The sequence below is a fragment of the Nipponia nippon genome, unplaced genomic scaffold (assembly GCF_047370975.1).
Source record: "Nipponia nippon isolate SJK-2023a ecotype South Korea unplaced genomic scaffold, ASM4737097v1 scaffold_46, whole genome shotgun sequence".
Classification (NCBI taxonomy): Eukaryota; Metazoa; Chordata; class Aves; order Pelecaniformes; family Threskiornithidae; genus Nipponia; species Nipponia nippon.
Genome location: NW_028262365.1, coordinates 636,257 through 657,972, shown reverse-complemented (window position 1 = coordinate 657,972; position 21,716 = coordinate 636,257). Strand labels below are relative to the sequence as shown.

General features: G+C 70.4%; 2 protein-coding genes across 2 annotated transcripts; one reads left to right on the top strand and one right to left on the bottom strand.

Annotated features, from left to right (window-relative positions):
• Positions 1 to 1,617: 1,617 nt before the first annotated feature.
• On the top strand, positions 1,618 to 4,749 carry KCNK6 (potassium two pore domain channel subfamily K member 6). Its single transcript, XM_087729651.1, has 4 exons — positions 1,618 to 1,854; positions 3,209 to 3,604; positions 3,713 to 3,828; positions 4,732 to 4,749. The coding sequence occupies exons 1-4, from the start codon at positions 1,674 to 1,676 to the stop codon at positions 4,747 to 4,749; spliced, it is 711 nt and encodes a 236-aa protein (XP_087585777.1). The 5' UTR covers positions 1,618 to 1,673.
• On the bottom strand, positions 4,721 to 21,276 carry LTBP4 (latent transforming growth factor beta binding protein 4). Its single transcript, XM_087729649.1, has 27 exons — positions 21,060 to 21,276; positions 19,484 to 19,540; positions 19,127 to 19,276; positions 16,539 to 16,640; positions 16,392 to 16,454; positions 16,186 to 16,308; positions 15,223 to 15,387; positions 14,881 to 15,027; positions 14,601 to 14,798; positions 14,144 to 14,275; positions 13,899 to 14,024; positions 13,695 to 13,820; positions 12,954 to 13,073; positions 12,749 to 12,874; positions 12,555 to 12,680; positions 11,855 to 11,977; positions 11,640 to 11,771; positions 11,330 to 11,461; positions 10,574 to 10,699; positions 10,195 to 10,491; positions 9,512 to 9,580; positions 9,297 to 9,425; positions 8,209 to 8,355; positions 7,978 to 8,130; positions 6,699 to 7,103; positions 6,495 to 6,620; positions 4,721 to 5,098 (listed from the first exon to the last, which is right to left on the bottom strand). The coding sequence occupies exons 1-27, from the start codon at positions 21,274 to 21,276 to the stop codon at positions 4,860 to 4,862; spliced, it is 4,056 nt and encodes a 1,351-aa protein (XP_087585775.1). The 3' UTR covers positions 4,721 to 4,859.
• Positions 21,277 to 21,716: the final 440 nt, after the last annotated feature.

The following is a 21,716-nucleotide window of genomic DNA, read 5'->3' as shown; positions in this document are numbered from 1 at the left end:
CCCCTTTACTGGGCACCTCAGTTGCACCCCAATTCCCAGTTACCCCCCATTACCAGTCCCACCAGTTCCCCAGTTCCCCCCTGTTACCAGTCACCCCAGTAACCCCCTATTACTGGTCACCCCAGCTCCCCCAGTACTGGCCACCCCAGTTGCACCCCAATGCCCCAGTTTCCCCCCATTACTGGTCACCCCAGTTGCACCCCCATTACTGGTCCCACCAGTTCCCCCTGTTACCAGTCACCCCAGTTCCCCCTGTTACTGGTCACCCCAGTTCCCCCCGTTACTGGTCCCACCAGTTCCCCCTGTTACTGGTCACCCCAGTTCCCCCCGTTACTGGTCCCACCAGTTCCCCCTGTTACTGGTCACCCCAGTTCCCCCGTTACCAGTCACCCCAGTTCCCCCCGTTACTGGTCCCACCAGTTGCACCTCAGTTCCCAGTTCCCCCCGTTACTGGTCCCACCAGTTCCCCCTGTTATCAGTCACCCCAGTTCCCCCGTTACTGGTCCCACCAGTTCCCCCCTGTTATCAGTCACCCCAGTTCCCCCCCGTTACTGGTCCCACCAGTTCCCCCTGTTACTGGTCACCCCAGTTCCCCCCGTTACTGGTCCCACCAGTTCCCCCCTGTTATCAGTCACCCCAGTTCCCCCCGTTACTGGTCCCACCAGTTCCCCCTGTTACTGGTCACCCCAGTTCCCCCCATTACCAGTCACCCCAGTTCCCCCCGTTACTGGTCCCACCAGTTCCCCCTGTTACTGGTGACCCCAGTTCCCCCCGTTACCAGTCACCCCAGTTGCACCTCAATTCCCAGTTCCCCACCGTTACTGGTCCCACCAGTTCCCCCTGTTACCAGTCACCCCAGTCCCCCCCATTACCAGTCGCCCCAGTTCCCCCCTGTTACTGGTCCCACCAGTTGCACCCCAATTCCCAGTCCCCCCTGTTACTGGTCACCCCAGTTCCCCCCCGTTACTGGTCCCACCAGTTCCCCCCTGTTACTGGTCACCCCAGTTCCCCCCGTTACCAGTCACCCCAGTTCCCCCCCGTTACTGGTCACCCCAGTTGCACCTCAATTCCCAGTTCCCCCCATTACTGGTCCCACCAGTTCCCCCTGTCACCAGTCACCCCAGTTCCCCCTGTTACTGGTCACCCCAGTTGCACCCCAGTTCCCAGTCCCCCCTGTTACCAGTCACCCCAGTTCCCCCCGTTACCAGTCCCACCAGTTCCCCCCTGTTACTGGTCACCCCAGTTCCCCCTGTTACCAGTCCCCCCAGTCCCTCCCCGTTCCTGGTCCCACCAGTTCCCCCCCTTTCCTGGTCCCCCCAGTTCCCCCCTGTTACTGGTCACCCCAGTTCCCCCCGTTACTGGTCCCACCAGTTCCCCCCCGTTACTGGTCCCACCAGTTCCCCCCTGTTACTGGTCACCCCAGTTGCACCCACTCCCCCGCGACGGGGCGGGTCCCGGTGTGACCGGAGGCCGCGGCGATGGGCGCAGGAGCCCGGGGACGGGGCGGGGAGCGACCGGAGGCCGCGGCGATGGGCGCGGGGCGGGGGCCGCTCCCGGGGCCGCCCAGAGGCTGCGGGGAAGGGCGCGGGGCGGGGGGGGGGGGGGGGGGCCGGGACCGGGGGCCCCGGTTCAGGGGCGCGGGGACCGGAGGCGGCGGTGAGGGGCGCGGGGCCATGGGGCGCGGCGCGGCGCTGCTGGCGCTGGCTTACGCGGGGCTGCTGCTGCTGGGGGCCCTGGGGCTGCGGGCGCTGGAGGGGACCCCCGGCCCCCCCCGGGCCCCCCGGGCCCCCAACGGCTCCGAGTGGGACCTCGCCACCGCCTTCCTCTTCGTCACCACCCTCCTCACCACCGTGGGTAAGGGCGGCACCCGCGGGAGGGCTGGGACCCCCCGGCACCGGCACCCCCCGGCACCCCCGGGCCCCCGCGACCCCCGTTTGCACCGGGACCCCCGCGACCCCCGGGACCCCCCTGCACCCCAGGGACCCCGGGACCCCCAGGATCCCCAGGACCCCCCTGCACCCCAGAGCCCCCCCGCACCCCAGGGACCCCAGGACCCCCCTTCACCCAGGACCCCCCTGCACCCCAGGACCCCCCGCACCTCAGGACCCCCAGGACCCCCCTGCACCCAGGACACCCCTGCACCCCAGGGACCCCGGGACCCCCCTGCACCCCAGGACCCCCCCGCACCCCAGGGACCCCAGGCGCCCTGTGCACCCCAGGCACCCCAGAGCCCCCTGCACCCCAGGATACCCCCGCACCCCAGGGACCCCAGGACCCCCCTTCACCCAGGACCCCCCTGCACCCCAGGACCCCCACACCCCAGGGACCCCGGGACCCCCCTGCACCCCAGGCCCCCCTGCACCTCAGGACCCCCAGGACCCCCTGCACCCAGGACACCCCTGCACCCCAGGGACCCCGGGACCCCCCTGCACCCCAGGACCCCCCCGCACCCCAGGGACCCCAGGCGCCCTGTGCACCCCAGGCACCCCAGAGCCCCCCTGCACCCCAGGACCCCCCCGCACCTCAGGACCCCCAGGACCCCCCTGCACCCAGGACACCCCTGCACCCCGGGACCCCCCCACACCCCAGGGACCCCGGGACCCCCAGGATCCCCAGGCCCCCCTGCACCTCAGGACCCCCAGGACCCCCCTGCACCCAGGACCCCCCTGCACCCCAGGGACCCCGGGACCCCCTGCACCCCAGGACCCCCCCGCACCTCAGGACCCCCAGGACCCCCCTGCACCCAGGACACCCCTGCACCCCAGGGACCCCGGGACCCCCCCGCACCCCAGGACCCCCCCGCACCCCAGGGACCCCAGGCGCCCTGTGCACCCCAGGCACCCCAGAGCCCCCCTGCACCCCAGGATACCCCCGCACCCCAGGGACCCCAGGACCCCCTTCACCCAGGACCCCCCTGCACCCCAGGACCCCCACACCCCAGGGACCCCGGGACCCCCCTGCACCCCAGGCCCCCCTGCACCTCAGGACCCCCAGGACCCCCCTGCACCCAGGACCTCCCTGCACCCCAGGGACCCCAGGACCCCCCTGCACCCAGGACCCCCCCCGCACCCCAGGATCCCTGGGACCCCCTTGCACCCCAAGACCCCCACCTCAGCCCCCACCCCCCAAACACCCCCTCCAAGACCCCTGGGGTGGGGTATGGGTGGGGGGCACCCACTAACCCCCCCTCTCCCCCCCTCCCCACCAGGCTACGGCTCGGTGGCCCCCCTCTCGGCGGCCGGCAAAGCCTTCTGCATGGCCTACGCCGTGGTGGGCGTCCCCATCACCATGTTGACGTTGACGGCGACCGTTCGGCGCTTGACGGTTCCCTTGATCGACCGGCCCCGGTTGTACCTACAGGCGCGTTGGGGCTACAGCCGGCGCGGGGCCGCCCGTACCCACTTGGGCGTCACGGCGGGGGTCGCTTTGGGGGTCTTGGTGCTTCTCCCCGCCGCCGGGTTCTACCTCCTGGAAGGCACCTGGTCCTACTTGGACGCCGTCTACTTTTGCGTCATCTCTCTCGGCACCATCGGCTTGGGAGACCTCGTCCCGGCCGAGGAAGCCGGTCAACCGTGGAGACAACTCTACCAAGTGGCCGTCGCCGGTGAGTGAAATTTGGGGGGGGGGGGGGGGTCGGGACCCTCAAATTTGGGGGGGAGGGGGGGGGGGGGTCTTGGGTCTCGGTTGGGTTGCTGACGCCTTGTCCCGCCAGCGTATCTGCTGCTGGGGTTGACGGGCGTCCTGCTGTTGGCGCAGAGCTTCCGTCGCTTGGCCGAGCTCTACGGCATCGCCGGCGGCGCCTCGGCGGCGGAGGAAGGGGCCGGGTTGGTGGAGGGGAGGGGGAGGGGCGTTGGGGGGCGCGGGGGGGACGGGACGCCGTCAGTGGGTAGCACCCTTGGGTGGGGACGGGGGACACCGCGGGGGGCAATAAAAGGGTGCCCAACGCAGGTGCCGTGTTCACCCCATGGGTTGGGGAGGGGGGTGGTTTCCGATGGCAACCGCCCGTTTTTGGGGTGTCGCTGGGTGGGGGGGGGGCATTTGGGGGGGGGGTCCCCAGTCTCAGGGAGGGGGGTCCCAGTGCAAGGCAGGTCCCGATCCTGGGGGGTCCCAGTTCCATGGGGGGGGGTCCCAATCCCAAGGAGGGGATCCCAAGGTGGGGGGGGGCAATCCCAAGGGGGGTCCCAAGGTGGGGGGGGATCCCAATCCCAAGGGGGGTCCCAAGGTGGGGGGGGGATCCCAATCCCAAGGGGGGGGGGTCTCAAGGGGGGGGTGTCCCAATCCCAAGGGGGGTCCCAAGGTGGGGGGGTCACGGTGCCAGGGCGTCCCAAGGTGGGGGGGTCCCAATCCCATGGGGGGGTCCCAAGGTGGGGGGGTCGCAGTGCCAGGGGGTCCCAAGATCGTGGGGAGGGTCCCAAGCCCATGGGGGGGGGGTCTCAAGGCCATGGGGGGGGTCCCAAGGTGGGGGGTCCCAGTGCCGGGGGGTCCCAATCCCATGGGGGGGTCCCCAAGTTCCAGGGGGTCCCCAATCCCATGGCAGGGGGGGTCCCAGTCTCAAGGGGGGTCCCAGTCCCATGGAGGGGGGGTCGTAGCGCCGGGGGGGGGGCACCAGCACCATATGGGACCCAACCCCATGGGGTCCCAGCACCCCTGGGGGTGGGGGGCACCCAAATAGCCCCCCCCAAAAAAATGGGGGGGGGGATGAACCCACCCCCCAGCACCCTCATTTTATAGAAAACCTTTATTTTGTAAAAATGGGTGTAGGGGGGTCCCCACCCCCCCCGGGGACGCGCTACCACAGCACCCCGACACCGGGGGGGGCCCACAGCCAGGCGCCAGCGGGGCCACCCATGGGTGCCCCCCTATGGTCTCGGGGGGGGGGCAGAATGGGCCCCCCCCCGGATCCTATACATATATATATATATATATATATACACACACAATAAATATGGGGGGGTCGTCAGGCGCGGGGGCGCGCGGGCAGGCAGCGGGGGGGCGCAGCGCCAGGCCGTGGCCGGGGGGCACAGGCAGCGGAAGGAGCCGGGGGTGTTCAGGCAGCGGCCGGGCAGGCAGGCAGCTGCCTGCGAGCACTCGTCCACGTCTGGGGGGGGGGGGGGGGCGGGGAGAGAGGGGGTGAGATGGGTGTCTGAGGTTTGGGTGCTGGGGGGGGGGGGGTCAGGGTGCTGGGGAGGGGGTCTGGGTGCTGGGGGGAGGGGGTCAGGGTGCCCAGGAGGGGGTCTGGGTGCCGGGGAGGGGGTCAGGGTGCCCAGGAAGGGGTCAGGGTGCCGGGGAGGGGGTCCGGGTGCTGGGCAGGGGGTCTGGGTGCTGGGCAGGGGGTCTGGGTGCTGGGGGGGGGTGGGGGTCTGGGTGCCCAGGAGGGGGTTTGGGTGCCCAGGAGGGGGTCTGGGTGCTGGGCAGGGGGTCTGGGTGCCCAGGAGGGGGTCTGGGTGCTGGGGAGGGGGTTTGGGTGCCCAGGAGGGGGTCTGGGTGCTGGGGAGGGGGTCTGGGTGCTGGGGAAGGGGTCTGGGTACCAGGGAGGGGGTCTGGGTGCTGGGGAGGGGGGTCAGGGTGCCCAGGAGGGGGTCTGGGTGCTGGGGAGGGGGTCTGGGTGCCCAGGAAGGGGTCTGGGTGCCAGGGAGGGGGTCTGGGTGCTGGGGAGGGGGTTTGGGTGCCAGGGAGGGGGGCTGGGGGCTGGGGAGGGCGTCCGGGGGCTGGGGAAGGGGTGTGGGTGCCAGGGAGGGGGTCTGGGTGCTGGGGAGGGGGTCTGGGTGCTGGGGAGGGGGTCTGGGTGCCCAGGAGGGGGTCTGGGTACTGGGCAGAGGGTCTGGGTGCCCAGGAGGGGGTCTGGATGCTGGGGAGGGGGTCAGGGTGCCCAGGAAGGGGTCTGGGTGCTGGGGAGGGGGTTTCGTGCTGGGGAGGGGGTCTGGGTGCCCAGGAAGGGGTCTGGGTGCTGGGGAAAGGGTTTGGGTGCCCAGGGAGGGGGTCTGGGTGCCCAGGAGGGGGTCTGGGTACTGGGCAGAGGGTCTGGGTGCCCAGGAGGGGGTCTGGATGCTGGGGAGGGGGTCAGGGTGCCCAGGAAGGGGTCTGGGTGCTGGGGAGGGGGTTTTCGTGCTGGGGAGGGGGTCTGGGTGCCCAGGAGGGGGTCTGGGTACTGGGCAGAGGGTCTGGGTGCCCAGGAGGGGGTCTGGGTGCTGGGGAGGGGGTTTGGGTGCCCAGGAGGGGGTCTGGGTGCTGGGGAAGGGGTCCGGGTGCTGGGGAAGGGGTCTGGGTGCCAGGGAGGGGGTCTGGGTGCTGGGGAGGGGGTTTGGGTGCCAGGGAGGGGGTCTGGGTGCTGGGGAGGGCATCCGGGTGCTGGGGAAGGGGTCTGGGTGCCAGGGAGGGGGTCAGGGTGCCCAGGAGGGGGTCAGGGTGCCCAGGAGGGGGTCTGGGTGCTGGGGAGGGGGTCCGGGTGCCGGGGGGGGTCGGGGTGCCGGGGGGGGTCGGGGGGGGGGTCTCACCGACGCAGTCCAGCCGCGCGGGGTCCAGCCGGTACCCCGGGTCGCAGTCGCAGGTGAAGCCGTCGGGCACCCGTACGCAGCGCCCGTTCCTGCACCCGCTCAGCACCCCGCACTCCTCGTCCCCCCCTGCAACGGGCGGGTGGGTGGGGGGGGGATCCCATCACCCCCCACCCCCCCCGTGCCCCCCCCACCCCAAAAACTCACCTTCCTCCTCCTCCTCCTCCTCCTCCTCCTCCTCCGGCTCCTCGATGAAGGCCCCGGTCCCGTGGGGTTGGTAGGACCAAGGGTGGGGGTCCGGGGGCTCGTAACGGGGTCCCCGAGGCCGATGGGTGCCGGGGCGCCGGGGGTCCTCAAAATCCTCCCCCTCATAGCGGGGGGGGGCGTAGAGCGGCTCCCCCCGGGGGTCGTAACCCCCCGCCGCCCCCCCAAAGCCGTAGGGGTCGTAGTCGGAGCGGAGAGCGGGGGGGGCGAGGCGGGGCCCCCCAAAAACCTCGGGGCCGTAGGGGAGGCCGGAAGGGGGGGGGAAGTCGGGGGCGTACTCGTAGGCGGGGGGGCGCGGGGGGGCCGTAGCTGGGGGGCGCAGGACGTTGCAGAGGAACTCGAAGTCATCTGGGGAGGGGGGTAGAAGGAGAAGGTGGTTTTGGGGGACCCCCATCATGGGGGGGGGTGTCCCCCAATCCCTGGAGGGGGGGCAAGGGACCCCCGGAATAATTAGGGGGGCCATAAGGCCCCCCCCCATCCTTGGGGGGCTGTAGGGATGCAAAAGGGTCCCCGTAAATTGGGGGGGGGGGCTACAAAGGGCCCCCCCATCCTTGGGGGGCTGTGGGGATGCAAAGGGGTCCCCATAAATTGGGGGGGGCTACCAGGGGTCCCCCCGTAACTGAGGGGCTGTAAGGGACCCCCCCCCCCCCCAATCACCCAAGGGCTGGAGGGGTCCCCATCATGGGGGGGGGGCTACAAGGGGTCCCCCCATTTTTGGGGGGCTATAAGGGACCCTCCATCACTGGGGGGGTCAGTGGGGGTGCAGGGGGTCCCCACATTGCTGGGGGGGGTCAATGGGGGCAGGGGGTCCCCGTTTTGGGGGTGCAGGGGGTCCCCACATTGCTGGGGGGGTCAATGGGGTGCAGGGGGTCCCCGTTTTGGGGGTGCAGGGGGTCCCCCATTGCCATGGGGCCAATGGGGTGCAGGGGGTCCCCACATTGCTGGGAGGGGTCAATGGGGGCAGGGGGTCCCCACTATGGGGGTGCAGGGGTCCCCGCATTGCCATGGGGTCAATGGGGGCAGGGGGTCCCCATTTTGGGGATACAGGGGGGTCCCCACATTGCTGGGGGGGTCAATGGGGTGCAGGGGGTCCCCGTTTCGGGGGTGCAGGGGGTCCCCACCCCAGCACCCCCCATTGCAGGGAGGGGACGATGCCGACGCAGCACCCCTCCCGGGGAAGGGGGTGGATTTGGGGGTGCGGGGGGGGGGTTGGGGGGGTCACCTGAGTGGCGGGCAGGGCAGAGGGCGCAGTCCATGCCCCAGGCCTGCCCGTACAGGCAGCAGCACTCGGTGTAGGTGACCTGCCTGTCCAGCCGGGGTCTGCCGCACACCAGGTCGACCCCCACCTCCTGCCAGCACACGGCTTGGGCGGCATCTGGGGGGGGGCACCATCAGGCAGGGGCCCTTAGGGACCCCCCCCCACCCCCACCCCACCCATGGGTGGGACCCTCACCCAGGTGGGTGTCGTTGGCCACGCAGCGGCGCTGGGACCCGTCCAGGACCAGTGGCGGGGGGCAGGAGCAGTAGTAGGAGCCCACCGTGTTGACGCAGCGGCCCCCCAGGCAGGGCTCGGCCTCCTCCGCCCCGCACTCGTCGTTGTCTGGGCAGGGGGGAAGGCAGGCGTCAGGCAGGGGGCAGGCAGGGGGCAGGCAGGGGGGTGAGAGTGCAGGCAGGGGCTGGGGTGCAGGCAGGGGTCAGAGTGCAGGCAGGGGCTGGGGTGCAGGCAGGTGGTCAGGGTGCAGGCAGGGGGTCAGGGTGCAGGCAAGGGCTGGGGTGCAGGCAGGGGGTTGGGGTGCAGGCAGGGGTCAGGGTACAGGCAAGGGCTGGGGTGCAGGCAGGGGGTTGGGGTGCAGGCAGAGATTGGAATGCAGGCAAGGGCTGGGGTGCAGGCAGGTGGTCAGGGTGCAGGGAGGGGTCAGGGTGCAGGCAGGGGTCAGGGTGCAGGCAAGGGCTGGGGTGCAGGCAGGTGGTCAGGGTGCAGGGAGGGGTCAGGGTGCAGGCAGGGGTCAGGGTGCAGGCAAGGGCTGGGGTGCAGGCAGGGGGTTGGGGTGCAGGCAGGGGTCAGGGTGCAGGCAGGGGTCAGGGTGCAGGCAAGGACTGGGGTGCAGGCAGGGATTGGAATGCAGGCAAGGGCTGGGGCGCAGGCAGGTGGTCAGGGTGCAGGCAGGGACGGGTGCAGGCAGGGGTCGGGGTACAGGCAAGGGCTGGGGTGGAGGCAGGGGGGTCAGAGTGCAGGCAGGGGCTGGGGTGCAGGCAAGGGCTGGGGTGCAGGCAGGGACTGGGGTGCAGGCAGGGGTTCAGAATGCAGGCAGGGTGCAGGCAGAGGTGAGGGTGAAGGCAGGGCTCAGGGTATGGGGGCAGGGTGGCGGTAGGTGGTCAGGGTACAGGCAGGGGTGCAGGCAGGGGATTAGGGTGCGGGCAGGGGATCAGGGCGCGGGCAGGGGTTGGGATGCAGACGGGAGGGGGGGGGGGTCAGGGTGCCGGTAGGTGGTCAGGGCAGAGGCAGGGGTGCAGGCAGGGGTGCAGGCAGGGGGACCTCACCCACGCACTGCAGATGCTCCTGCTCGTAGTAGTAGCCGCTGGGGCAGTAGCAGCTGAAGCCGGGGCTGGCGTTGAGGCAAACCCCCCCCCGGCAGAGCTGGGGCCCGAAGAGCCGGCACTCATCCACGTCTGGGGGTACGGGCAGCGTCAGGGGGTCCCCGGGGGACGGGGGGGGACCCCAGCGGGCGCCGGGCCCGGCCGTGGGTGGCACCTACCTGTCGGGGAGCCCTGGGGACCGTCGGCGGCTCGGCCCTGCCCGTGCGGGCAGATGGCGAGGTGATCCTCTGGATTGGGGGGACGGGGCCGTCACCAACATGGGTCCTGCCCGTACACCCCGTCCCCTGCCCGTACACCCCGTCCTGACCCCGAACACCACATTCCCTGCCCGTACACCCCATCCCCTGCCTGTACGCCCCAATCTCTGCCTGTACACCCTGTCCTCTGCTCATACACCCCGTCCCCTGCCCGTACGCCCCATCCTGGCCCCGTACACCACATTCCCTGCCTGTACGCCCCATCTCCTGCCTGTATGCCCCAATCCCTGCCCGTACACCCCATCCCCTGCCCGTACACCCCATCCTGGCCCTATACACCCCATCCCCTGCCCGTACACCCCATCCCCTGCCCGTACACCCCAATCCCTGCCTGTACGCCCCGTCCTCTGCTCATACACCCCGTCCCCTGCCTGTACACCCCATCCTGGCCCCGTACACCCCCTCCCCTCCCTGTTCTCCCCCTCCCCTGCCTGTACACCCCCTCCCCTGCCTGTACGCCCCCTCCTGCCCCTACGTCCCCCCCCCAAGACAAGCCCAGGACGACGCCAGGGTGCCCACGCCGAGGGCTGAACCCCCCCAACCGAGGGGGGGGGCTTCGAGGACGGGGGAGGGGGGGGTCCTACCGGTGCCGGGGGCCGGGCAGGGCCGGGCAGGGCACTGGGTGCCCCAAGTCCAGCCCAGGCTGCAGCAGCATTGCTGCTGGGTGACGTTGGGTGCCAGCACCCCACAAGCTTTGCTGAAGCAGGCGGCCGTGCCGGGGGGCCGGAGGGGGTTTTGGGGGGCAGGGGGGGGGCCGCAACGCCCCGTCACGGGGTCGAATTCATCCCGGCTGTCGGGGCAGAGGCAGAGGAAGGAGCCTTCGACGTTCTCGCAGCGTTCGGCCCCGCAGACCCCCCGTAACGTCTCGCATTCGTCCACGTCTACAAGAAATGAGATTTTTGGGGGGGGGGGGGTCCCCACAGGTCGTGTTGTCCCCCCGACCCACCCAGGTCCTGGCCGTACCCACGCAGTGGTGGCCATGGCGGGCGGTTTCGTAGCCCGGGTCGCAGGCGCACTGGAAAGAGCCGGGGAGGTTGTGGCAAGTGGCGTGGGCTCCGCACAAGGTCCCGTTGGAGCACTCGTCCACGTCTGCGGAAGGGGGTGAAGGTGGTTTGGGGTTGGGGGCAGGGGTTGTCCATGGTGGGTGACCCCCACCCCTGGTGTGGGGTGGTCCCTCGGTAGCCCTGTGCCCCGTGGCATGGTCCTTGCTGTCCCCCATGGTCCCTCTGCACCCCATGGCATGGTCCTTGATGTCCCCATGGTCCTTCTGCACCCCATGGCATGGTCCTTGATGTCCCCATGGTCTTCTGCAACCCTGTACCCCATAACATGGTCCCTCTGCCCCTCTACACCCCATGGCATGGTCCTTGATGTCCCCCATGGTCCTTCTGCACCCCATGGCATGGTCCTTGATGTCCCCATGGTCTTCTGCAACCCTGCGCCCCATAACAGCGTCCCTTTGGTCCTCTCTACCCCGTGGCATGGTCCTTGCTGTCCCCCATGGTCCCTCTGCACCCCATGGCATGGTCCTTGATGTCCCCATGGTCTTCTGCAACCCTGTACCCCATGACATGGTCCCTCTGCCCCTCTACACCCCATGGCATGGTCCTTGCTGTCCCCCATGGTCCCTCTGCACCCCATGGCATGGATCTTGATGTCCCCCAGGGCATGGTGCCCCCGACCGCCATGGCATGGCCCCCTGCCTGCCCCAGCACTCACCGACGCAGTCCCCGCCGTCACCAACCCGGTAACCGGGCTGGCAGTCGGTGACGCAGCGGTAGGAGCCGGGGACGTTGTCACAGCGCTGGGCACCGCAGAGGCTGGCACCGTACTCCTGGCACTCGTCCACGTCTGCGGGGACAGGGGGGACACCCCGGGTCCGGCCGGGGGGCACGGCAGGCTGGGGACACCGCGGACCCCCCGGTCCCAGGCCAGGAGCAGCCCCGTGCCCACCCCGCTCCCCATGTCCACCCTGGTTCCCATGCCCATCCCGGTCCCTGTGCCCGTCCCAGTACCTCCCGGCACTCACCGACGCAGTCCCCGCTGTCACCGGCTCGGTAGCCGGGCTGGCAGTCGGTGACGCAGCGGTAGGAACCGGGGATGTTGTCGCAGCGCTGGGCACCGCAGAGGCTGGCACCGTACTCCTGGCACTCGTCCACGTCTGTGGGGACAGGCCACCCTCCATGCCATCCCCACGGCCCTGGCAGCACCCGTCCCCTCCCCGGCACAGCCGCGGCCCCTCACCTTGGCACAGGGCCTTGTCGGTGTCAGTGCGGAAACCCGCCGGGCAGTGGCACTCGAAGGAGCCGTCGGTGTTGGCGCAGCGGCCGCCCTCACAGACGCCCCCGCGCTGGCACTCGTCCACGTCTGCCAGGGGCCACGGGGTGACGGCGGGCATGAGAGGGACCGGGATGGGCACGGGGACCGGGATGGGTACAGGGACACGGGGACTGGGACTGGCACAGGGACTGGGATGGGTACAGGGACACAGGGACAGGGATGGGTATGGGGACACGGGGACCAGGATGGGCACAGGGACCAGGATGGGCACAGGGACACGGGGACTGGGATGGGCAGAGGGACTGGGATGGGCAAAGGGACTGGGATGGGTATGGGGACATGGAGACTGGGATGGGTACAGGAGACCAGGATGGGCATGGGGACTGGGATGGACAGAGGGACCGGGATGGGTAAAGGGACTGGGGTGGGTATGGGGACATGGGGACCAGGATGGGTACAGGAGACCAGGATGGGCATGGGGACCAGGATGGGCATGGGGACACGGGAACTGGGATGGGCAGAGGGACTGGGATGGGCACGGAGACATGGGGACTGGGACGGGCATGGGGACACGGGGACTGGGATGGGCAGAGGGACTGGGATGGGCATGGGACCATGACAGAAATGGGGCCTGGGATGGGCAGGGGCGCGGGGTGTCGCCCACCGGCGCAGGCGGTGCCCTGGGGGGTGCTGACGTAGCCCTGGGCGCAGAGGCAGGTGTAGGAGCCCTCGGTGTTGAGGCACTCGCCGTGGGGGAAGCAGAAGTCGCCCTCCAAGCACTCGTTGACGTCTGCGGGCGCGCGATGCCGTCAGGGCGGCTGATGGAGACACGGTGCCACCGCGAGGGTCCCCACTCACCTGCGCATGGCGCGCCGCCGGCGCCCGCTCGGTAACCGTGCCGGCACTCGCAGCGGAAGGAGCCCTCGGTGTTGGCGCAGCGGCCGTGGGGGCCGCAGGGGGAGCCCACCGCACACTCGTCCACATCTGGGGGACAGGAGGGTTACAGGGGGGTCCCCGGTAGGATTTGGTGGTGCCTCTTGGCAGAGGGACGGGGTGGGGGTACCTGCACAGCGCCCGCGGTGGAGCTGGAAGCCTTCGCGGCAGGGTTGGCACTGGAAGGAGCCTGGGGTGTTGACGCACTCTTGGCCGGGGCAGGCCAGGTGGTTCTCGCACTCGTCGATGTCTGCGTGGGATGGAGGGGTCAGGTATCGGCACGGTGACCCCGTGGTGTGGTGACCCCGTGGTGCGGCGAGCCCGTGGTGCGGCAAGCCCGTGGTGTGGTGACCCCGTGGTGTGGCGAGCCCGTGGTGCGGTGAGCCCGTGGTGCGGCGAGCCCGTGGTGCGGCGAGCCCGTGGTGCAGTGACCCCGTGGTGCAGTGACCCCGTGGTGTGGTGAGCCCGTGGTGCAGTGACCCTGTGGTGTGGTGACCCTGTGGTGCTGCGAGCCCGTGGTGCTGCGAGCCCGTGGTGTGGCAAGCCCATGGTGTGGTGACCCTGTGGTGCTGCGAGCCCGTGGTGTGGCAAGCCCATGGTGTGGTGACCCTGTGGTGCTGCGAGCCCGTGGTGTGGTGAGCCCGTGGTGTGGTGACCTCATGGCATGGGGAGATCATGGCATGGTGGTGACACCATGGCATGGTGGCCTGGTGGCACTGTGACCCCATGGCACAGTGAGCTCATGGCATAGTTACCCCATGGCACGGTGACGCCGTGGTGTGGCGGCCCTGTGACTCCACGGTACTGTGACCCGACGGCACGGTGACGCCCTCCATGGCCCATGCTCAGCCCCCCCCGTCCCCCCACTCACCCTCACAGGGCTCATCCGCCGCCGTCCCCCGGTAGCCGGCGGGGCAAACGCAGCGGTAGCCACCGGGCAGGTTCTCACAGCGCCCATGGGCGCAGGGCGAGGGGCTCTGGGCGCACTCATCCACGTCTGCGGGGACACGGGCAGGGCTCAGGCCACCCGAGGACCCGGGCGTCCGGGTGGGTGGCACCCAGGGTCCCCGCTGACCTTGGCAGTCGGTGCCGGCGGCGCCGGGGCGGTAGCCGGGGGAGCAGAGGCAGCGGTAACTCCCCACCGAGTTCTCGCAGCGACCGTTGGGGCAGGGTCGGGGGCTGCGCCGGCACTCGTCCACGTCTGGGGAGAGCACGGGTGGGTGGGTGCAGGGAGAGGTGGGTGCCCGGACAGACAGATGGACAGCGTCCCCGGTCCCTCGTGCCCCCTCCAGCCTGGACCCCCGCCCCTGCTGCCCTCACCGATGCAGTGGGTGCCCTGGGTGCTCAGCCAGAAGCCGGGGTGGCAGAGGCAGGTGTAGCCGCCCTGGCGGGGGACGCAGCGCCCGGGGCCGCAGATTTGGGGGTTCCTCTCGCAGACGTTGCCAACGGCTGCTGCAAAAAAGGGGGGGGAAGAGGGGGGCTGGGCACGTGCGCGTGCAACCGTGCACACACGTGGAACCGTTTGTGCATGCGTGAAACCACCCACAAGTGCAACCGTGTAGCCACGCGTGCATGCAAGCATGCACACACCTGCAACCACGCGTGCACGCAACCACGCGCACAGCTGCAACCACGCGTGCACGCAACCACGCGCGCACGCAACCAGGCACGTGTGCAACTGTGCAAACCCGTGCAACCACGCGCCCGTGCAACCGTGCATGCCTGCAAACCTGCAAATGCATCCCGCCGCCTCTCCGGGACCCCCCAAAACCCCTACCTGGGCCCGGCCCCTCCCGGGTGGGGAAGGGTCCCACCAGCCCCTGGGTGGGTCGTGGCACCACGATGACCTCGGGGGCGGGGGGTGGCCTCTCGGGGACCAGCGGTGGCCTCTCGGGGACCAGCGGCGGCCTCGTGGGGACAGGTGGCATCTGGGTGACTGGCAGGGGACCCGGTCGCCGCTCCTCCTGCCAGCGGGCTGCAGGGGGAGGGGGACGGTGAGGGTGACCCCGGCAGGCGTGGGGCGCTGCGGGGGGGACGGGACGGACATGGGTGCTCACGGGTGGCGGGGGGGGCGGCGGTGACAGCGCGGGGACGTCCGAGGGGGACGCGGGCCAGATCCTGTCCCAGGTAACGGGTGTTGTAACGAAGGTCGGAAGCGGAGTAATGGTAACCGGGGCCGGCCGGGCAGATCTCCTTGAACCCCTCTGAGATATTGGGGGGGTGAAAATTGGGGGGGGGGGGGTGTCACCCCCAAATCTGCACCCCAACACCCCCCGTGGAGCAGGATCGGAGCATCCCTATGGATGCAGAGTGCTGGGAGGGGACCCAGGAGTCTGGGGAGGGGACCCAGGGGTCCAGGGGGGCTTTGGGGGGCACGGAGCGGGATGGGGGGTTCTCACCGGAGCCGAAGGGGGGGCAGCGGAGGCAGGAGCCCCCCCAGGCCTTGCCCACCCGGCTGCAGCAGCAGATCTGCCGGGTGATGTTGCGGAGGGTGGGGAGGGCGCAGCGGCCGTCCCGCAGGACGCGGTAGCAGGGACCCCGCGCCTCCGAGATCACCTGGTGGGCTGGGGGGCGCAGGGGTCAGCCCCGGCCCCGGCCTGTCCCCATCCCATCTCCATCCCCATCCCATCCCATCCCATCCCATCCCATCCCCATCCCCATCCCCATCCCAAGCCCCATCCCATCCTCCATCCCATTCCCATCCCCATCCTCCATCCCATTCCCATCCCCATCCCATTGCCATCCTCATCTTCATCCCATCCCCATCCCAATCCCCATCCCATCCTCCATCCCATTCCCATCCCCATCCCCATCCTCCATCCCATCCCCAATCCATCGCCATTCCCATCCCCATCCCAATCCCATCCCCATCCCAATCCCCATCCCATTGCCATCCCCATCCCAATCCATCCCATTCCCATCCCCATCCCAATCCCCATCCCCATCCCCATCTTGTCCCCATCCCATCGCCATCCCCATCCCAATCCCAGTCCCCATCCCATTCCCATCCCCATCCCCATCCCAATCCCCATCACCATCCCCATCTTGTCCCCATCCCCATCCCATTCCCATCCCATCGCCATCCCCATCCCAATCCCAGTCCCCATCCCAATCCCAGTCCCCATCCCATTCCCATCCCCATCCCCATCCCAATCCCCATCACCATCCCCATCTTGTCCCCATCCCCATCTCATTCCCATCCCAATCCCAATCCCAATCCATCCCATTCCCATCCCCATCCCAATCCCCGTCACCATCCCCATCCCATTCCCGTTGCCATCCCCATCCCAATCCCCATCCCCATCCCATTCCCATCCCATCACCACCCCAATCCCCATCGCGATCCCAATCCCGGCTCTCACAGATGCAGCTGGAACGGGACGAATCCAGCAGGAATCCCGGCTGGCAGAGGCAGGCGAAGCTGCCCCGCGTGTTGGTGCAGAGCCCGTTCTGGCAGAACCCCCCCTCCTGGCACTCATCCACGTCTGGGGGGGGGAGGGGGGGGGTCAGAGCCCCCCCAACCCCCCCTCCCCCATCCCCCCCCCGGTCCCCCCCCCAAAAAACTCACCCACGCAGGAGCCATTGATGCGCTGGAAGCCCTGGGGACACGGGGCATCCCGCTGGGGCACCTCTGGGGGGCGGGGGGCAGAGATGAGACCCCCCCTTTTGCTCCCCCACCCCCCCTTTCCTCCCCCACCCCCCCCCGTGTCCTTACGGGGGTGGCCGTCGCAGGGCTGGCACTCGTGGACCCCCCAGGCCACGCCGGCCCCCGGCAGCAAACGTCCTGGGTGCGGAGCCCGGGGAGGGGGGAGCTGCACTGTGGGGGGGGGGGGGAGAGTTGGGGGGGGGGGAGGAGGGGCACCCCACCCAGACCCCCACCCATGGGTGGTGGGGGGTAGTGGGGTCCCAACGGGTGATGGCGTCCCAGCACGGTGTCTGGGTGCCAGCCTGCCTTGGACCCCCCCCCAGCACCCCCTACACCACCCAGACCCCCTCCCAGCACCCAGACCCCCCAGCATCCCCCCCAACACCCAGACCCCCTCCCAGCACCCAGACCTCCCCCAGTACCCCCCCAGCACCCAGACCCCCCTCCAGTACCCCCCCAACACCCAGACCCCCTCCCAGCACCGCCCTACAGCACCCAGACCCCCTCCCAGCACCCAGACCCCCCCAGCATCCCCCCCAGCACCCAGACCCCCTCCCCAGTACCACCCCCAACACCCAGACCCCCCCCAGCATCCCCCCCAGCACCCAGGCCCTTCCCAGCACCCCCTCCCAGCACCCAGACCCCCTCCCAGCACCCATGTCCCCTCTTGTCACATCTCAGCACCCACGTCCCCTCCCAGCACCTCTGTCTCCATCCCAGTGTCCCCATCCCAGCACCCACATCCCCTTCCAGCACCCACGTCCCCATCCCAGTGTCCCCATGCCAGCACCCACGTCCCCATTTCCAGCACCCACGTCCCCATCCCAGTGTCCCCATGCCAGCACCCACGTCCCCATTTCCAGCACCCCCGTCCCATTCCCAGCACCTCTGTCCCCATCCCAGCACCCACGTCCCCATCCCAGCACCCACGTCCCAGCACCCCCGTCCCCATCCCAGCACCCCCGTCCCCATCCCAGCACCCACGTCCCCATCCCAGTGTCCCCATCCCAGCACCCACGTCCCCATTTCCAGCACCCACGTCCCCATCCCAGTGTCCCCATGCCAGCACCCACGTCCCCATTTCCAGCACCCCCGTCCCATTCCCAGCACCTCTGTCCCCATCCCAGCACCCACGTCCCCATCCCAGCACCCACGTCCCAGCACCCCCGTCCCCATCCCAGCACCCCCGTCCCCCTCCCAGCACCCACGTCCCCATCCCAGTGTCCCCATGCCAGCACCCACGTCCCATTCCCAGCACCTCTGTCCCCATCCCAGCACCCCCGTCCCCATCCCAGCACCCACGTCCCCATCCCAGCACCCACGTCCCATTTCCAGCACCCACGTCCCCATCCCAGCAACCACGTCCCCATCCCAGCACCCACGTCCCCATCCCAGTGTCCCCATGCCAGCACCCACGTCCCATTCCCAGCACCTCTGTCTCCATCCCAGCACCCACGTCCCCATCCCAGCACCCACGTCCCCATCCCAGTGTCCCCATCCCAGCACCCACGTCCCCATCCCAGCACCCACGTCCCCATTTCCAGCACCCACATCCCCATCCCAGCACCTCTGTCCCCATGCCAGCACCCCCGTCCCCATCCCAGCACCCACGTCCCCATCCCAGTGTCCCCATCCCAGCACCCACGTCCCCATCCCAGCACCTACATCCCCATCCCAGTGTCCCCATGCCAGCACCCACGTCCCCATCCCAGCACCTCTGTCCCCATGCCAGCACCCCCATCCCTCTCCCAGCACCCACGTCCCCATCCCAGTGTCCCCATCCCAACACCCACGTCCCCATCCCAGCACCCACGTCCCCATTGGCAGCACCCACGCGCCCGTCCCAGTGTCCCCATGCCAGCACCCACGTCCCCATTTCCAGCACCCCCGTCCCATTCCCAGCACCTCTGTCCCCATCCCAGCACCCACGTCCCCATCCCAGTGTCCCCATGCCAGCACCCACGTCCCCATTTCCAGCACCCACGTCCCCTCCCAGCACCCACGTCCCCATCCCAGTGTCCCTATGCCAGCACCCACGTCCCCATCCCAGCACCCACGTCCCCGTCCCAGCACCCACATCCCATTTCCAGCACCCACGTCCCCATCCCAGCAACCACGTCCCCTCCCAGCACCCACGTCCCCATCCCAGTGTCCCCATGCCAGCACCCACGTCCCATTCCCAGCAGCTCTGTCCCCATCCCAGACCCCCGTCCCCATCCCAGCACCCCCGTCCCAGTGTCCCCGTCCCGGTGTCCCCGTCCCGGTGTCCCCGTCCCATTTCCAGCACCCACGTCCCCTCCCAGCACCCACGTCCCCATCCCAGCACCCACGTCCCCATTTCCAGCTCCCACGTCCCCATCCCAGCACCCCCGTCCCCATCCCAGTGTCCCCATGCCAGCACCCACGTCCCCTCCCAGCACCCACGTCCCCATCCCAGTGTCCCCATGCCAGCACCCACGTCCCCATTCCCAGCACCCACGTCCCCATCCCAGTGTCCCCATGCCAGCACCCACGTCCCCATCCCAGCACCTCTGTCCCCATCCCAGCACCCACGTCCCCATTTCCAGCACCCCCGTCCCCATCCCAGCACCCACGTCCCCGTCCCAGCACCCACGTCCCAGCACCCCGGTCCCAGCACCCTTGGGCGGGGGTCTCACCTCTGCCCCGCGCAGCTGCCGAAAGCAGTACCCGTACCCAGCACCCTCCTCCTCGGGGGGCACCCGGGGGCTGCTCTGCGCCAGGACGCGGTAGAGGGGTGCCGGACGGGGGGGTCGGGGTGCTGGGGGGGCCGTGGGTGCTGGGGGGGTCTCATCCCCCCCTCGCACCCGCTCCACTTGGTGGATGGCGACCGAGGCTTCGGGTGGGTGCTGCACATGGATGCTCACCATAGACTGGGCACCTGGGGGGTGGTGGGGGGGTTGGGGGTCCTATGGGTGCTGGGGGGGGCTATGGGTGCTGGGGGGGGGGGTCAGCACCCATTGACCCTCCCAAATTAAGGGGGTGGGGGTCCTCACCATCCTCTTCCTCCCGGTAGTTGGCCAAGGGCAGGGTGTAGACGGATTGGGTGAGGGCTTGGGGCCCCCCAGGATTTTGGGGTCCCCCCGGATTTTGGGGTGCCCTCAGGTTTTGGGGCCCCCCCGGGTTTTGGGGACCCCCCCGGGTGCCGTTAGAGGGGAGGTGACAAAATTTGCCGCTGAATTGGGGGGGACACAGGCAGGTATCGGGGCGCGCGCAGACCCCCCCGTTCCGGCACAGCAGCGGGCAGACGACTGCAAGGCAAAACCGGGGGGGGGGGGTGGTCAGGGTGGGGGGCACCCCAAAATTAGGGGACCCCCCCCCACCCTAAAAACTGGGTGACGACGCTGGAGCGGGTTTAAAAAAGGAGGGGGGGGGGGTCGTCGTCGTCCCCCCCCCAAATCCATCCGGATCCTAAATATCCAAGGAAAAAGGGGATCCAGGTGTTGGGGGGGGGGCACCCAGATGGGGGGGGGCACCCAGATGTTGGGGGGGGGCACCCAGATGGGGGGGGGCACCCAAGCGTCCGGGGAGGGACCCAAGCCTCCGGCTTCCAATTTTTCTTTGGGGCCCCACTGTTTATTTTTCCAAATTCCCGACGTTTTCCAAGCGGGATGCGATGAGGTCATCGGCGCCGCGTGGGTGGGAGGGGGCCCCACCCACCAGCACCCATCACCCCCCCCCCCCCGCACCCATCACCCACCCCCCCCCCAAGTGGGAGGGAGCGGGTGCTTGGGGGGGGGGGGTTGGGGGACCCCCCAGGGTGGGCGGGGGGGGGAGCAGGTGCACCCCCCCCATCACCCCGCGGCACCCCCAGTTTGGGGGGGGGTCACCCATGGGGTGCAGGACCCCCCCCCCGCACCCCAAAACTCCCCGCATCCCCCCGAGCCCCCCCCCCGCACCCTTGGGGTGCCGGAGCCCCCCCACCCCAGACTCTCCCAGTCCACCCGGACCCCCTCCCCCGGTACCGGACCCCCCCCCGGGTACCGGGACCCCTCCCCAGTTTGTGGGACCTCCTTCCCAGTTACCGGACCCCCCCCCCCCCCGGGTACTGGGACCCCCCCCCCCCCGCGGTTACCGGACCCCCTCCCCAGTTTGTGGGACCTCCTTCCCAGTTACCGGACCCCCTCCCCGGGTACCGGACCCCCTCCGGGTACCGGGACCCCCCCGCTTACCGGACCCCCCTTCGGGTACCGGGACCCCCTCCCCGGGTACCGGACCCCCCTTCGGGTACCGGACCCCCTCCCCCGGTACCGGGACCCCTCCCCGGGTACCGGACCCCCCTTCGGGTACCGGACCCCCTCCCCCGGTACCGGGACCCCCTCCCCGGGTACCGGACCCCCTCCCCGGGTACCGGGACCCCCTCCCCCGGTTACCGGGACCCCCTCCCCGGTACCGGACCCCCTCCCCGGTTACCGGGACCCCCTCCCCGGTTACCGGGACCCCCTCCCCGGATACCGGACCCCCTCCCCGGGTACCGGACCCCCCTCCCCGGGTACCAGACCCCCCTCCCCGGGTACCGGACCCCCTCCCCGGGTACCGGGACCCCCCCCGGTACCGGCCCCCGGCACTGACCGAGGCGGAAGCCGCTGTCCCCGGGGGGGCGGCCGCTCTCCAGGGCGGTGGCGTTTCCCCGCTGGCAGAGGTGGGAGCAGCGACCCCCGGAGCAGCGGAACCGGCAGCGGGGGGGGGTGAAGAGGAGCCGGAGCCGGGTGGAACCGGGCCCGGTACCGGTAACCGGCAGCGCCAGGGAGGCGGCGGCGGCGGCGGCCAGGAGCAGCGCGGGGCCCATCACCGTCGCCTCGAACCCCCGGGGCGGAGGAGGCGGGGAAAGGGGGGGGGGGGGGGGGGGCGTGGGGGGCGTGGGGGGTCCCGCCCCGGGGTGGGGCTGAGCATCGGCATCGGCACCCACCCCCCCCCCCCCGGGAGGGGCCCCGTGGGGCCACGCGTGGGGGGGCCACGGGGGGGGAGGAGGGCCACGGGGGGGCCAGAGTGGGGGGCCACGGGGGGGACGGGGGCCACGGGGGCCACCGTGAGTGGGGACAGGGGACACGGGGGGGACACAGGACACACCACGAGTGGGGACAGGGGACATTGGGGGGCCACGGGGGCCACCACGAGTGGGGACAGGGGACATTGGGGGGGACACGGGGGCCACCACGAGTGGGGACAGGGGACATGACACGGGGGGGACACGGGTGGGGACAGGGGACACTGGGGGGGACACAGGGG

Coding starts and splice junctions, on each gene's coding strand:
- KCNK6 (XM_087729651.1), top strand. CDS start 1,674: ATGGGGCGCGGCGCGGCGCTGCTGGCGCTGGCTTACGCGGGGCTGCTG. Junction 1,855..3,208: donor CACCCTCCTCACCACCGTGG/GTAAGGGCGGCA, acceptor CCTCCCCACCAG/GCTACGGCTCGGTGGCCCCC. Junction 3,605..3,712: donor CTACCAAGTGGCCGTCGCCG/GTGAGTGAAATT, acceptor TTGTCCCGCCAG/CGTATCTGCTGCTGGGGTTG.
- LTBP4 (XM_087729649.1), bottom strand. CDS start 21,276: ATGGGCCCCGCGCTGCTCCTGGCCGCCGCCGCCGCCGCCTCCCTGGCG. Junction 16,309..16,391: donor CATCAATGGCTCCTGCGTGG/GTGAGTTTTTTG, acceptor TCCCCCCCCCAG/ACGTGGATGAGTGCCAGGAG. Junction 11,772..11,854: donor CGACAAGGCCCTGTGCCAAG/GTGAGGGGCCGC, acceptor CTGTCCCCACAG/ACGTGGACGAGTGCCAGGAG.